General features: G+C 49.6%; 1 protein-coding gene across 4 annotated transcripts in view; it reads right to left on the bottom strand.

Annotated features, from left to right (window-relative positions):
- Nucleotides 1–10,797: 10,797 nt before the first annotated feature.
- Nucleotides 10,798–16,020, bottom strand: part of pi4kaa (phosphatidylinositol 4-kinase, catalytic, alpha a) — a 103,009-nt gene continuing 97,786 nt past the window's right edge. For all 4 annotated transcript variants that reach the window (XM_030084472.1, XM_030084474.1, XM_030084475.1 and 1 more), the window contains exons 50-54: nucleotides 14,924–15,044; nucleotides 14,696–14,855; nucleotides 13,345–13,434; nucleotides 12,273–12,356; nucleotides 10,798–12,196 (exon numbers count right to left, since the gene is read on the bottom strand). In XM_030084472.1, coding sequence (XP_029940332.1) covers nucleotides 12,145–12,196; nucleotides 12,273–12,356; nucleotides 13,345–13,434; nucleotides 14,696–14,855; nucleotides 14,924–15,044 — 507 coding nt within the window. In that variant the 3' untranslated portion in view covers nucleotides 10,798–12,144. The remainder of the gene's footprint in view (nucleotides 12,197–12,272; nucleotides 12,357–13,344; nucleotides 13,435–14,695; nucleotides 14,856–14,923; nucleotides 15,045–16,020) is intronic.

Below are 16,020 nucleotides of genomic sequence, written 5' to 3'. Positions count from 1 at the left end.
AGTGGCCCACTACTCCACGGATCCCCCCTCCGGATCCATAGCCATCTAGAGGCTTTTTTCCACAGCCTCAGTGATGTTTTCGATGGCTCTTCGGCACAGCTGCCCTTTTACTCCAAGGAGTTTAAGGGTTCGGGATAGTGACTGGCCAGCAAAACCCCGACACCCCACCTCGACTGGTTCGCAGCGGGCTTTCCAACCATTGCTCCGGCACTCAGTCACTAGCTCTGCGTATTTGGCCCTCTTGCGCTCATTGGCCTCTTCCAATTTGTTTTCCCAGGGGATGGTAAGCTCGACCAGGACCACTTGCTTAGTTGACTCTGATGTTAACACCACGTCTGGGCGGAGTGAAGTGGCCAGGATGATTTCTGGGAATTTCAGCTACCTCCCCAGGTCGACTCGGAGTTTCCAGTCTCTTGCAGTGGTGAGAACCCCCCCCCGGAAGAACTTGTCTGATGTTGGACCTTGTCTCCAGCTCTGACAAAGGTGATGAACTGCTTGGGGTTGTGCTGGTACCTGCAGTTGGTCATTGCTGTGCTGAGTGTGTCTGCCAGAGCCATAAGGACCTGGCCGTGACGCCAGCGGTACCGTCCTTCCCCCAAGGCCTTCGGGCAGCAACTTAGGATGTGCTCCAGGGTGGCTCTCCTCTGACACAACTGGCATGCTGCAGTTTTCGCTAAGCCCCAACGCTGCAGATTAGTTGGGCTTGGGAGAACATCATATACTGACTGAATGAGGAACTTAATGTGCTGGGGTTCAAGTCTCCAGAGCTCTGTCCAGGTGATTTTTCGCTGTTCAGCATGGTCCCACCTCGTCCAGGTGCCTTGTTGGTACATAGCCACCATCTTGACCCGCCGATCCTCCTCCACCTCTGCTCTGATCTCATCTTGAACCATATGACGTTTCTCCCTTCCTCTGGCTTTGTCGTAGCAGGGCTTGGGGAAGTTGTCAAGTCCCGCCCGGCCCACTTCCGTGTTGCCCACCAAGATGTTATGCTGCAATCGTGCCTCTGCTCTATCAACAGCTTCCTGTGCCTTCCACTTCCTCCCAGTTTTCACCAGGATTCCTGCTGTGGCGACTTTTTTGTCGGCGGAGTCCCGATACATCATCACCTCCCTGGCACGAGTAACCATAAACTCCTCCGACAGGCCGCTGATTGGGAGCTGCAGCATGGTGGAATAGCCATACAGAGCTATGCTGCTGAGGGATCGGGGGAGCCCAAGCCACCTGCGGAGAAACTAACTGATGGTCCGTTCCAGTATCTCCACCGTGGACATGGGCACTTCATAGACCAGCAGGGGCCAAAGGAGTCTTGGCAGGACACCATGTTGGTAGATCCAGGTTTTGAATTTCCCTGGTTGCCCCGACTTGTCTATTGCTGTGAGCCATGATGTCAGTTCAGCCTTGGTTTTCTGGAGTGAATCTGAATCCCTCAAGGAGCTGTTGAAGACTTTGCCCAGGCTCTTGACAGGTTTTCCGTCACCGTTGGAATTGGTGTCCCTCCTATGGCAAAGCGGAACCGGTCGGCCACCCTGCCTTTCTTGAGGACCAGAGACCTGGACTTGGTGGGCTTGAAACTCATCCTTGCCCAAGAGATGAGCCGCTCTAGCCCTTGCACTAACCATCTGCAGCCGGGAACAGAGGTTGACGTCACTGTGAGGTCGTCCATAAAAGCTCTTATGGGGGGCTGCCGAGTGCCAGATCTTGACAAGGGGCCTCTACACTCCACCTCAGCTGACTTCACGATCATGTTCATGGCCAGGGAGAAGAGTGGCACTGAAATTGTGCAGCCTGTTATAATACCCTTCTCCAGGCGTTGCCAGGCAGATGTTAATGATCCCGATGTTACCCTTAACTGGAAGTTGTTATAATAGTCCAGGATGAGGTTGGTGATGGTCACTGGCACGTGATGTCTTGTCAATGCTGTTTCAACGAGCTTGTGGGGGATGGATCCGTAGGTGTTTGTAAGGTCCAGCCAGAGTGTTGCCAAATCCCCTCGGCTTTCCCTTGCCTCCCGGATCAGCTGTGAAACTACACACGTGTGCTCTAGGCATCCTGGAACACCTGGGACTCCCCCCTTCTGCACTGAGGTGTCTATGTAGCCATTCTTCAAGAGGAAGTCTGTGAGCCGTTGGGCCACTATCTTGAAGAAGATCTTTCCTTCTACACAAATCAGTGAGATGATGCGGAACTGCTCGATGTTACTTGCTTCCTCTTCTTTTGGAATCCAGACTCCCTCTGCAGACCTCCACTGAGTGGCAACCTTTCCCCTGCGCCAGATCACCTTGATGATCTTCCAGAGACGCACAAGGAGTTTGGGGCACTGCTTGTAGACTCTGTATGGGACTCCGCTGGGACCTGGGGAGGAGCGAGATCTTGCAGCCATCACTACTTCTTTGACCTCTTTCAGGGTAGGCTCTGCGGTGTCAAACTTCACGCCAGGCTCTGGTGGCTTTACCAGAGCCTCGCATGGGCCAAGATCTTGCTCCCTTGATGGATCGCTGAAGGTGATGTTGAGATGGTGGTTGATCTCCTCCAAAGGGCAAGCCAGGTTGCCGCTCTTCTTCTGTCCAAGCAGTCGCTTAGTGAAGCTGAACGGGTTGGTAATAAATGCCTTGCGCTTTTTGGCCCTCTCCTTCCCCTTCCTTCTGTGCCATTCAGCTCTCCTGAGAGTGACGAGCTTTGTCCTCAAGATCTGCCTAAGCTCAGACAAGGCACTTCTCTCCTCCTCTTTTGCTGCCCTGAACTGACGTTTCAAGGTCTTCAGCTCCTGCCTTAGCTGACAGATCGTGAGCTCCCGCCGGTTAGGTCTCGCCACTTGCCTACTCACAGGTCTTTCTATCACTCCGAACCGTTCTGCACCAATAGTTGTTATAAGGGTGCACATGGCCTGGAGTTTGTGGTCCATATCACCCTTCTCTGCTGACTCCATGATCTTATCAATGTCCACGTCCAGCTGAAGCCACTCCTTGTTGTTGGCGGCAGGCCACTTAACCCGACGTTGTTCTGATGTTCCAGCTTGCGGGATGACTGTTGCAGGTCGGAGGTTTCGGGCACTGTAGGGTGGCTCCTTGCCCGGCTCCTCCTCCGTCTGACCAGGAGTTGTGACGAGCACTTCCGCTAAAGTGCTGGTCATTGCACCTGTGCGTTGCTTCACTTGTCCTCCCTTCAAGCATGCCATCTTGGTTTGATGGATTTTGAGACCTGTCGGGTTTTTGCACACCTTGCCGCAGATGCAGACTGTGCTCTTTATCGATTGTCCATTAGCTAGGGTCATTACCGGTAGTTCAGTACGATTAGGATTCTCATTCTACCCCCCTCTCAGGAATCCCTGGGGGTATGGTTCGGAAGGGTTCTTAGTAGCCTGCTTTTGGGTGTTCTTTCACAGGAACTGCAGTTCGGTACTTACTGCCCGGGTAGCCGTCTTTCCGAGCTGCCAACTGTCTCTCCAGTCGTCACCATTCTATTCACGGTCGTCATCCAGACTTTCCCGGAGGTCACTGGCGAAGCCAGACACGGCAGTCCTTGAATATACCTCTAGGTGCTACTTGGACACATCATCAGTGATGAACCCAAGGTCATAGGGTGTTTCGGGTCTTTGATCATCAAACACCCTCGCTCGGGCGACCCAGCCGGGGGTGATCAGCCCCCGACATGTGTCCAAGTGGCCCACTACTCCATGGATCCCCCCTCCGGGTCCATAGCCATCTAGAGGCTTTTTCCACAGCCTCAGTGATGTTTTTGATGGCTCTTCGGCACAGCTGCCCTTTTACTCCAAGGAGTTTAAGAGATTATGTCCCGCGCTGAACCTCCCTTGCCGTGGCCCCCGCTAAATTGGTTGCATCTAAATAACTTCTGAAGGACTCTGAGCTGCACGATGTCTGTCTGAGTGAGGATATGAGCATGACACACCTAGAAATAAGGTCCAGGTGTCAAAAAACCGGAGTTGCCCTTCAAAGCAAAACATTCTCATTTGACTGAATGTTTTTCTGTTGAAATCTCTGCAGATCTTCATTCTGAAGCTCCGGGGTCACCGGGGTCACAGACTGCACACACATATTCAGGCTGCTGTTGCAAATGTTCTTAACATTTTAGCTTTGAAATCTAGTGAAAACAGGTGGAAGATTGTTTCCCACAAAATTCAGAGAGGTTATGAGGGAAAGGTGGTGCGTCAGAGGTTGTCCTCCGAGAAACTCTGAGGAATCTGGACAGCACTTCCCGCATTCTGGTGGATTATAAAAGATGAAAAATGTTTTGACTGGTCCTGTAGTTGTTAAAAATGCGTCACTTGTGCTTAAAGTTAATATTCGTTTCAATTATTGTTTCTGTTTTCATTGTATACTGAATGCATTTTTGTGTCTGCTGTTCAGATTTAATGAACGACCAACTGAAGATAGCGAAGTTATTCTTTTGTAATCATAATTACTGCTGTGGGTTAACTGAGGCAGTGAAGTGTGGAGACAAACAATAAAAGCAGCTGTTTCTGTTCCGAGGGAAAGAATTTTTGAAAAGTCAAATTTTGTCTGCATGTGTTGGTATGAATCATTTAAATAAAGTTCCAAGTGAAGCATTGAAATCTTCTATTGATCTGTTTCAGAAACCTGCTGAACATGAAAAAACTCCAACAGCTCAGGAACTGTGGAAAATAACTGCATTTGTTAGGCGAGTAATGGATCACAGGTTAACATCCCAGAGTTTTTGTTGGTCCAGGAGCGAAGGGGGAGGAGTCACTTTGGTTTAAGGTGCATCCCATGCACTTTATTTTACTGACAGCTTGATGCTAATTTATTATTTTTCATTTGACTGTTTTTTGTGGATCCCCAAGATATGGCTCAGACCCCTGGGGGTTCACGGACCCCAGTTTGGGAACTGCTGCTGTAAACATGCTGTTACTGTGCAAACCTATGTTTACTGTTGAACTGTGTTAAAAAAAAACCCCAAAACAAATTGAAATAATAATGAATACTTTCTCATTGGTTGTAGTTGTACTGCTGCAGCTGACAGGGGGACAGAAAGACACAAAGGAGTAAACAGACAAGCAAGCAAGCAGAGCGGAGAGACGACGGCTCTTCCTGTCACTGTGAAGCAGAACCCAGCAGCGCTGGACGGTTGTCCACACCGGGACGTGGTGAGACGGTGAGTTGACCCTGCTGGTCATGTGTTGGTGCAGTCCTCCTCCTACTGTGTTCCTCAACATCCAGAGTGCTGACGGTTCCAGTTCTGAGCAGAACGCCGTGGCGTGTGTGTGCAGGAGAAGCGTTTCAGAGAAGCTGCAGTTTCCTTGATTTTATGGAGACAGATTCAGAGCAGTTTCAAAAAGCTCCAAGCTGCGGGTTCTACGGCTCTGAGCATCACCGCCATGTAAACACAGCAAAACTTTTCAGTTTTCCCTCGACTCCGCTGTGTCACCTGGCCTCAAATCTCAGTGTTTTCTGAAAGATGTGCACGTGTCGTGTGTCCGTCCAGGCGATGGAGCAGCCGAGCCCCGGGCGGTGGCTGCTGCAGCAGCTAGACCGGCAGCGCCGCAGAGGACTGCTGTGTGACGTGGTCATCATGGTGGAGAACGCTCTCTTCAGAGCTCACAGGAATGTGCTGGAGGCCTGCCGCCACTTCCTGAAGCCGCTTCCTGCAGCCGCCGCCGCTGCAGCCGCTTCCTGCAGCCGCCGCTGCTGCAGCACAGCCTGGTCGGCCTGGACGGCCTAGACGGACACATGGTGACGCCGGCGCCGTTCCAACAGGTGGAGCAACACCGCCCAGACGCCTCACCATTCACAACATCTCCCTTTGCCGTATACATGTCTGAACCGCACGTCGACATGAGTCTGCTCGACATGAGAAACTCCCACCTCCCGACTCGCCTTCCGTCAGCAAGCCGCCTGCAGCCTCCCGGAGCAGCTCCCCAGGGAGAGACCCGGGCTGGTCTGCTCAGCAGGGCGTCCAGAGGCCGGAGAAGCTCCAGAACGTTGCCCAAACTGGGCTCGGCCGGATGCTGCAGGCCAACTGTTCTCCATCTCGCCCGCAGTGGTTCAACACCCCCTCAACACTACAGCGTTCAGAGCAGCGGGACGCAGCCCGCCCCCGACGGACGGAGCCGGCCGGCAGCGGCGCTGCCAACGAGGAAGAAGATGGCGGCCGTGACAAACAGATCCAGCCCAGGAGGCCTGGCTGGGTCCACATCCGGCAGCAGTCCGGAGCTCAGGCTCAGCCGTACCGGTGTGTCGCCTGTAGTGAAGGCTTTCCCAGCGCAGAGCAGCTGGAGGCAAACGTGGAGCGGAGCGGCACGCCGCCGCCGGGCCGGGGCCCAGACCCGCTCCGCCGTCAGGACGCTGCACGTCTGCTCGGTGGACGAAGCCCTGCCGAGGGCCCGCCGGCGGAGGGGCCCCTGCGGCTCCGGGCCGTCGTCTGTTCACGCAGCGCGGCGCCACGTCGAGGCCACCTGGGCCTCCAGCCGTTCGACAGGACGGCGGCATGCGCTTCCCGCGCCGGTACTGCAGGGCGGAGCACAGGAGGAGCCACTCACGGCTCAAACCCCGCCCCGTCCTCCTCTCTCGCCCGGACGTCCACGCTCAGGGCCCCGAGATGCCGCCGAGCGCCGCCCGGCTCTCCCCGCCATGACACCCACGACTCTGAGAGAGTGAAGCCCAGGGAGTCCACTTTCACCTGAAACCAGAAAATGAATATCGAAGGTCTACATTCATATTTGTGAGACATTCAGCCAGTTAGTGCATTTCAAATATTGCTTTAAAACCAGTCATGGGGAAAGCTCAGTTAAGATCATATCAAACACCAGAACAATACCTCCTCATTACGTGTTACTTGTTAAAATGTTGTAAATTTATATCTTTAAAGAAGATAGAATAAATAACCCAAAACAATGAAGAAGTGTTAGTACTGAGGATGCCAAAGGATTAATTTCTTAAATCACAGTTAATCACAGAATTTCTGTAGTCAATTATGATGAATCACATTTTGAATTGCAGCTTTAAACTTCCGCTATTTTGCATTTCCAGGCAAAATTACATTCTTACCAGAATGCCTTAAAGCTCGGGTTGGTGATTTGAATGAGATACATTTTTTTAAATACTGGTTAAAATGATCTTTATGACCCGATGGGAAACAATTCATAGCGTGTTTTTAAAGTAGTTTGGAAAATATCCGCTATCTACAGCAGGAGTAAAATGGGAAAAACAGCAACCAACAGTCTTGAGGGGACACCTTTTTTTAAACCAATCAAATCCCTTCGCCGTTCGACCTGCCCCCTGCGCGTACATGTCAGTGGCGTGCACTGACCCTGGTTCAGTGCGCGCAGAAGGACGGAGCGTCGTTGCAGAATGGCGGAGAAGAATGTTTGGGGCTTTACTTACCGGTGAGTGCGCCATAACTTGGCGTAGTGCAAATAAAGAAAAACGAAGCGCTGAGGACAGGTTACGCCAGGAACGCACTGGACGCGGAAGTGTCGCGCGCATCGCGCGCACGGAACATCTCCGCGTCTCCGCTCCCAACGGGAGCTCCTCCAATGGGGTGGGAGCTGGGCGGAGCCTTGGGAGATGCTACATTCGTGCTACATGCTAGTTTTCCAAGATCGCCAACCCGAGCTTTAACTGGGAATCAAATGAACAACAACTTCTAGTTTGACCTTTTCATCTCCTTTAATGCGTTTACTTATCAAATGTGGGGAAATAACATCCAATGATAATTCATTCTCTAAGGCTTGATTTTCCGGATAACCAGAAGACGTTCTTCTTCACAGCAGACATCACAGTCGAGGATTTCAGTCATTTAAGATGTAAAAATGGTGAAGCGGTGTTCTGGTGAGGCTCATTCAGCGGAGAGACCAGAACCACACAAATCACCACACACTCTTTTAGCTTAGCATTAGCTTCTACAAAGGTTCCCCGTGCTCCTCTGTGTTCTTCAGGTTGGCTCCTCCTCTTCCTCCATTAGTGATGATGGTCAATGTTTCTAACATCTCTTCTGCTACTTCAGCACCGTGTGAGGAAAGTTAAACATCCTTTTCAACGTGCTTCTATTTCTTGAATAAAGTAACAGTCAAAAAGGTGAAATGCTGACGTTTAATGAGTTTTCACACATTAGCAGAGAAACGGGTTCTCTCTCTCACACACACACACACACACACACACACACACACACACACACACACACACACACACACACACACCCTTTTCACGTTTCTCCTGGATCTGGATTTAATGCTCGGATCTGTAAAAAAGGTCCTCATAAGGATGGAAAGACACACACATCCTCACAAGTCTCGTTATCTTGATGTAGACATTTATTGATATCTGATGTTTCCACAGGATAGTTTCAGACCTGAATCCACAGATGACACTCGGTCCTCACAGGGGTACACACACACACACACACACACACACACACACACACTGGTGAGACATGTTTCAGTCACAGCACATGGATAAAATGTTTAAAATGGCTTTGGGTTCCAGCAGTCCGACACTCAGATGTTCAGTTGGAGGAAGACGTGGCGGCGGCGTGGAACACACTCTGGACTGGAACGACAGGAGGAACGGCGGCACACACACACCGGAGTGGATTGCATAAAGTTAGATGAGATTTGTCAAGTATTACTACAGCTGTGTTTCTACCCAGGGCGGGAGAAATGGCTTTGTCAGGTAGAATCACCACCTTCTTCACCAGAGAGGTTTCAATTTAACACAAAGACGATTAAATAAGGAACGTTTCCAAGTACGACGCAAACCTCACACTCTAAAGCTTCAGATGTTCATCTTCACCTACATTAACTTCAGAGGAAATGATACAAAACACACGAGAAAGGAAGACTGAAAAAGAAACAAGAACAGCAAAGGCGCAAAAAGTGGGGGACTAAAATAATAAAGAGAGAGAGGTGAAGAGACAACACAGGAAAAAGAACAAATGCTATTCATGTAAGACCTGCAGCTGAGAGATCTGCTTTGTTCTCCACAACATGAACTCAGGTTCTTATTTCTACTGCGAGCAGCAGAACCAGCACCGCTCCTGGTTCCTCTGAAGCCCCCGCAGCCGGAACTGCCTCCTTCAGCTTCATATCGACTGAAGTCACATGACCATCACATCATATTTTAGCCGTCAGTTTCAAGATTAGACCGAGTGTTCGGAGCTCTTCAGCAGCTGCGAAGAGGAGAAAGCACTGGGTTGTAATTTGGCGAACTGAGTGCATAAAAAAGTTTAAAAACCCTGAATCTCCAGCTGATCTTAAAGGTAATCCAGGGGACGTTTGGTCTGCAGCCAGAGGTCAGGCGGACCAGGCAGTGAAGCTTTCCTGTTCTGCAGCTTCAGTCATGGAGTAGAGACCAACAGATGTTTGGCGCCATCTGGTGGTGCTGCTGCCGCCGACTTATTGCTTCGTACTGCAGAGAACATTTAGTGACTTTTCCCGTCCAGAATATTAACAGGGCTATAAAAGTCTTGTGTTTGGGATTTAGTGACACCTGGTGGTGCAGACTGCAGCCACATTTTATTACCTCCGCCAAGGAGCTTGTGTAATCACGTTGGTTTGTTGGTTGGTTGGTCTGTTAGCAACATTACGGAAAAAGTAATGGACGGATTGAAATGAAACTTGGTGGAAAGGTGGGTCTGGGGCGAACTTAGAATCCATTACATTTTGGTGATGATTCGGATCACTGTCTGGATCCAGGAATGTTTTAAAGGATTCTTTATCATTGACAGATAGGGAGTCTTTGACATAGTTGGGCAGGCCCGCCGACAGGGGGCCGCACGCCATCACCCCCCCGATCACAACGTTGTTTTATTATACACGGTGTTCTTATTGTTGTTGGCGACTGATTTGACCTGTGGCGGAGGTCTGCCTCTCTGAGGGCCACATTCTAGTTTACTATGTTAAACCTGTGTAGGCTACTGAAGCTTTTCTGAAGAACGTTAATGACATTTAAACGATGGAACCAGAAGCTCCATCCTGTTAAGGATTTAGTGAAACCTCGTGGGGGTCGTGCAGACACATTACATTTCATCGTTATTTTGCACTGCCATAATAAAAGCTGTGAATTGAAAACAGTGGAAACAAAATCTCATAATTGGAAATAAAAACCTGTTTGGGTTTCTGTGACGTCTGGAGGTGGTGTGACAGAGACAGAACAAAAATAGCACAAGAAAACATTATTTTGGGAACATTCAGCTGAAATAATCAATACAGTATATACTTAAAGGGATTTTCTGATGTATTAGAACATTTGTTGTGTTTTATGAGGGATGCACCAGAATCAGGTCTGGGGTCCAAGACCCACTGGAAACTGAGACTGAGAACTAAATCCCTGTGAGCTTTACTGAACGTCAGCGGTGGGGAGGCAAGGTTTGGAGACTCTTTACTGTTCATGAGAAAGTGAGAAAGACAAACAGGAGACAGACGGTGAATCTGTTCCGAAGGCTTCATGTCTTTTAAAGCTGGTGTCCGGAGTTTCCGTTCGTTTCCAGTGTGTGAATCATTTTTCAACAGAGCTTCAATGTGTCAGTCTGGTTCGATACTACAATATAATATCAGCATAAAGCAATATAAAAATGTATTTATGAGCTCCGCCTTCGTCTCATAGACCCCCATGTTATCCGAAAAAGCACCGGTCAGCTTCAGCCAATAGATTTCGAGCTTCCGCCTTGTCGTGCCGTCAGTCAACATGTGGAGCAGCCAGAGAGCACGTCGCTCGCCCAGCAGAGGAGAGTTAGCTCTGCAGCAGATATATCCACCGTCTGCTGAACATCCACCGTAAACAGCTCAACATGGAGGATGCTGCAGGACTGGAGGCTCTCATTTTCACCCCACAGATAATTCGCGTGCACAATTAAAGGGGCGTGGCTTGGTCGCTCAAGAAAGCAGAGGGAGGGCGGAGCCTAAAGACATTGGATTAAAAAAACCTCTCTTTCAAAACTCCGGACTCGAGCTTTAACAAGTATCCACTTCAGGACTCGGTAGCGCCGGGCAACAGACCCTAACTCACAATAAAACAACCTTTCACTACAGTTCAGTGTAGAGAAATACAACACCCTTCATACTGATAAAGACTGTTGCGTTAAAATAGTTTTAAGACAGAAGACCTGCTGCTTTCATCCATCCGAGTGGGCGGACACACACTGCAGTGTGTTGAGCCACAGCTGCAGGCCTCCACAGCCGCCAGCCTTCAGCACGGTTTCTGTTGATCTGGAATTGTATTTGTGGAGAATCAGTGATCTCCATTTTGAGGAACGACAGGAAGAGGCGTGTTTTGGTCCATGTCGCCCGGCCCAGGAGTCTTTTCAGGTAGCTAAAGGCTAGCAATCGTGCTTAAACTCTTCTTTTTGAAGGATGATTGTGGTGCATCCCCAGTTAGTTATTGCTGTTTATCATGCTTTTCCCTGCATTGTCCCCCAGAATACTCAGACGTGCAAAACAATGGCAAGGCAACAGCTGAGTTCCTGTTGTGGAAAAGAAAATTTCTCAGTAAAACCTGACAGGAGTTAGAAATGAAATATTCTTCTAAAAAAAAACCGCTGTGTTTTGACAGCACAGCATACAGCCTTAAATACTGACTTCAGATTTACCTAATGACTTCTATACCTGTGAGGGGAAACACTCACTGATTGACCTTTGACCCTCTCAGGCGTAATCTCTTGGTTAATACATGAAATACTGTCATCTATAAAGTGCATAAAAGTGGAGAGTTACAGCATGACAAACACAAAACAGCGGAAAAGTGACGGTCAAGACAGTAATGCGGCGGCGGCTCGCCGTGTGGCAGCGACTCGCCAGGCGGCGGCTCGCCGTGTGGCAGCGACTCGCCAGGCGGCGGCTCGCCGTGTGGCAGCGGCTCGCCAGGCGGCAGCTCGCCGTGTGGCAGCGACTAGCCAGGCGGCGGCTCGCCGTGTGGCAGCGGCTCGCCAGGCGGCGACTCGCCATGTGGCAGCGACTAGCCAGGCGGCGGCTCGCCGTGTGGCAGCGGCTCGCCAGGCGGCGGCTCGCCGTGCGGCGGCGGCTCGCCAGGCGGCGGCGGCTCGCCGTGCGACCTCAGTGTGTTGAAGGGTGACTTCTGGGTGAGTGGACACATCTGCGGGTGGGACGGCTCCCTGGCGCCACACTGAAAGACGGTGCGGTGGTGAAGCGGGACTGCAGGCGGGGCTGGGGGGTCAGTAAGGGATCTGGTTCTGGTAATACTGCAGCATGTCGTAGGTTTTGCTCCTGTGGACGTCAAACAGAGCTGTGAGAACCGGACGCTGACGGCGTCGTAAGGTCAGATGAGAGTTTGGATTCCCACCTGCTGCTGAGGAAGCAGCTCTGGATGACTTTGATCATGAACGCCGCTGCATCTTTCTCGCTCATCTGTGGATTGAATCGTCCTCTGGAATAAAAGGAGAGACTTGACTCGTGGCATGCTTTGGAGCAAGGAATCAGAAAATGTACATCACAGCTAATCCCGATTCACTAATGAAGGGCTTTTTACTTTTTAAAATTGTGATCAATCTGAGAGTTGGGGTTATCAGACAGGGCTGTTAGAAGAGAGGAGAGGAAACTCCTGTTCCCGTCACGGAGACTTCCTGGTTTCTCCTCCTGTTCAGTCCAGCTGGTTCATGAGGATTGATTCTTCATCTGAAGCTTGAAATGTTCCAAACGTCCTCCTGAGGCGTCGATGTTCTGGACTGTTCTACACCCAGACAGACACTGGGACTGACCTTCCCTTGAGCAACTCAACTTTAATATGTTGGCTGGTTCAAATCCCACATTAGTGTTTTCTGCTGAGAAACTGCTTCAGTTCAGTTAAAACATTCACAGAAAGACGTTTTACTGCCTTATCTGGTGATTTTTTTGTGTCCATTTCAACTTCACAAACGATGTGATTAACCGTGATTAATGGAGGTCAGCTGTGATTAATTAGTTAAAAAATTTTAATCAAATGCCAGCACTAGTAGAAAGTTTTAGGAAAAATGCACAAAGAAAGTAAAAGAAATGATGAAAATGTTGCAATGAAGTAGAAAGAGACGTTCATTTAAGTGAGTGTTGTGCTTGTAATTCAGAATTTTTGGGACATCTTTGTGGACATAAAATGTGTTCTTTCTTTCTCTTCATATCTCTGGAAAAGCTTTCTTCTTATGTACTGTTTAGAACCTTCATGGTATTTTACTTTCTCTTGTCATTTCTGCTTTTTGGAGGTATTTGTGTTGGAGTATTTAAAGTTTCACCATTTCATTTTTCTCCAATTGCCTGAGAAATGTTCTTTCTTCCAGCACTTTACAGATATGAGGAGTAGAAGGGTGTGAACCCAGAGGTCAAAGTTCAGAGGCTGTGGTGAATGGATGGCTCTGAAGCAGCTGCACTCTGGTTGGACGTACTTGAGCAGCTTTATGGTTTGTCCCCTGAAGCAGGGCAGTCCGGTGTCCAGCATGAGCGTCACCAGGGAAACCACGGCGTCCATGTAGGGCCTGTCGGTCCAGAACACAGGAGACATGACAGGAATCAGCATCACCCTGCCTCTCACACAGCAGTTAACACTTCCTGCTTCTATTTACACAACGGAAAAAGGTCTTTCCAAAATCCTTTGGTTTTCAGACTCCAGATATCCAATATCACTAAGCACTTTTCATGCTCTCATTTTCCAGATTTGTGGAGAAAGAAATGTGGTCAGAGGACGAGACGGGACCAGTTCAGTTCCAGTAAAGCTGGAGCTGTACGCCTGGACCGAGGACCAGACGGAAAACTTTTCACACAGAATTAAAGAGAAAACCAGAGCCCACGTTCTCGATCGCAAACAACAGCGGAATGAGAGAGACGGGCCTTGAAAATCCTCTGCAGCAAGTGGAAGACGCCGAGACGCCGAGACGCCGAGACGCCGAGACGCCGAGACGCCCCGAGCTGCAGCGGAGCAGGGAGGCTGGATCACGCTGACATGTTCATATTCCAGCCACTGTGTGGCAGCGTCTCCCGCTCTAAACTCCGGCTCAGGCCCAATCACTGGCTTGCTCTGTGGCCTGACCGGGGTTCTAAACTATAAATAAAATACAGGCGATTTTACAGTGGCTAATTCTCATGGCTGGTCCCACTGGCAGGTCTACAGCTGTACCAGGAGATTACACTATACTGACTACATTACTCAAAAACAGTATATGTTCTATCTTTATATTAATATAAAATAATAATACAACTAAAAAGAGAGGAAACTACAATTTCCATTGACTAAAACATTGACTGGTTTCATTCTGACTAATGAGACTAAAATACTCAGTCGACTAAAACTCGAGGAGATGAAAAGCAGCATGAACGAGCCTAAAACGTATCAAAACTACACCGACAATTTGACAAAAGACTGGACTAAAACTAAAATACAAAGCACCAGGCGTGGCAGCAGCGGCTCCATCAGGCACAAAGCTCGGCGTCTCCATCGTCCTCTGAGCGGAGACTCACCGGACACTGAATCCCAGCTGACCAACAAAACACCGCTCCAGCTGCCTCAGCCTGTCTGTCCCTCTGTCTGTCTTCGTCTCTGTCTCTCTCAGTCTGTCTGTCTTTGTCTCCCTCTCTCTATCTCAACCACATTCTTTCCATCATTTGAAGTCGTTTCAGATCCAGCTGGGTTTGCGTTTGCAGTAAATGTGCTGTACCTGCTGAGACGTTCTTTCAGATCTGATATTGTGTTTTCGTTCTCACTGAAGCCAAAATGTCCACAAAATGTTCTGTTTTTCTCACCGCACCGCCAGATATCCTCTGACACACATCTCCATGAACCACTTGAAGGGCGTGGCCTCCATCTTTCCTCCCATGATCATCACCATCTCATCCGTCAGCTTGATGTCCGGCTCCCAGCCCAGGTTCCCGCCGGGCGAGCTCTCGAACATGAAGCCGAAATCTGCAGGGACAGGAAGTGGTGTTGGAAATGACGCGAGGGGCGGGAAGGCAGAGGCGTGTGCCGCTCACCGATGTGGATGAGGTGTCCCTTGCTGTCCAGCATGATGTTCCCGTTGTGTCGGTCTTTGATCTGCAGCAGGAAGAGCAGCAGGCTGTACGCCGCCATGCTGCGGATGAAGTTATACCGAGCCTGTGAAGACCACACCAGAATGACGATCCGAACCTGCTGATGACTACACCTCACCACACACACCTTCAAACCAATGAATTGATCCCCAAATAGCAATATCAACCAAAAAACTAACAACCAGAGCGAAAAGTGCACACTACACAGAGCACAGCATCGGGAGAATCAGCAAATGAACACAGTTAAACCAGCAACCACCAGGTGAAACCGTCACAGTGGTGCAGTCACTTCCTCCTCTCCGTGGCGTTTAGAGTTCTATCTGTTTTTTGCAGCTGAGGAGCGGCTGGTCGGACACCAGGAGGAAGCAGCTTGCACTCCAGATGATGAGCAGCTGAGCGTAAAGATCTGATCCAGGCTGCTAAAGTTCACCCCAGGTGATGCCTGAGCCATTCTTCTGAGGGAGTTCTAGTCGTTGTTGGCGAGGTAACATACCGACAGATGGCAGGACAGAAAGGACAGATTCAATAAAGCCACTGTCGACTTGGAATTTAGCGAACTTCCTCAGACAGAAGAGGCCTTGCTGGCCTTTCTCGCTGAGCATCTCACCGTTAAGGACAAATTTGAACTTGGTATCAATTGTTCCTAAATATTTGCAGCGGGTCATCAGCTCCGCTGCTCAAAGGAACTGGGAGTGGACGTCTGAAATCACTTACTAAAACATGCTTCATTTGAGAGACACTGGTCTGGAGGAACTACAACGAGGACATAAAGCCATCGAGCCCCTGTCCATGAGCGCCTTCATCATTACCAAGCAGGCTGACGATGACAGAGCCATCAGCGTATTTACTGATGAATCTGTTTGTTAGAAAGTAACTAACCAAGAACTCAACCATCAACTCAAACACTGACACGGTGGGGCAGCGCTTACACCCATCTGACACTGTGCAGGGTGGCTGCGGATTCTGTTTGCATCCTCCACGTTTGTAAGTGGTGTGTAGAAATTATTTGCACTGCAAATAAATAATGATTTTTTCATGAC

This window comes from Salarias fasciatus, assembly GCF_902148845.1.
Source record: "Salarias fasciatus chromosome 7 unlocalized genomic scaffold, fSalaFa1.1 super_scaffold_4, whole genome shotgun sequence".
NCBI lineage: Eukaryota > Metazoa > Chordata > Actinopteri > Blenniiformes > Blenniidae > Salarias > Salarias fasciatus.
The sequence above is the reverse complement of the archived record's forward strand: the minus strand, read 5'-3'. Positions and strand labels throughout refer to the sequence as shown.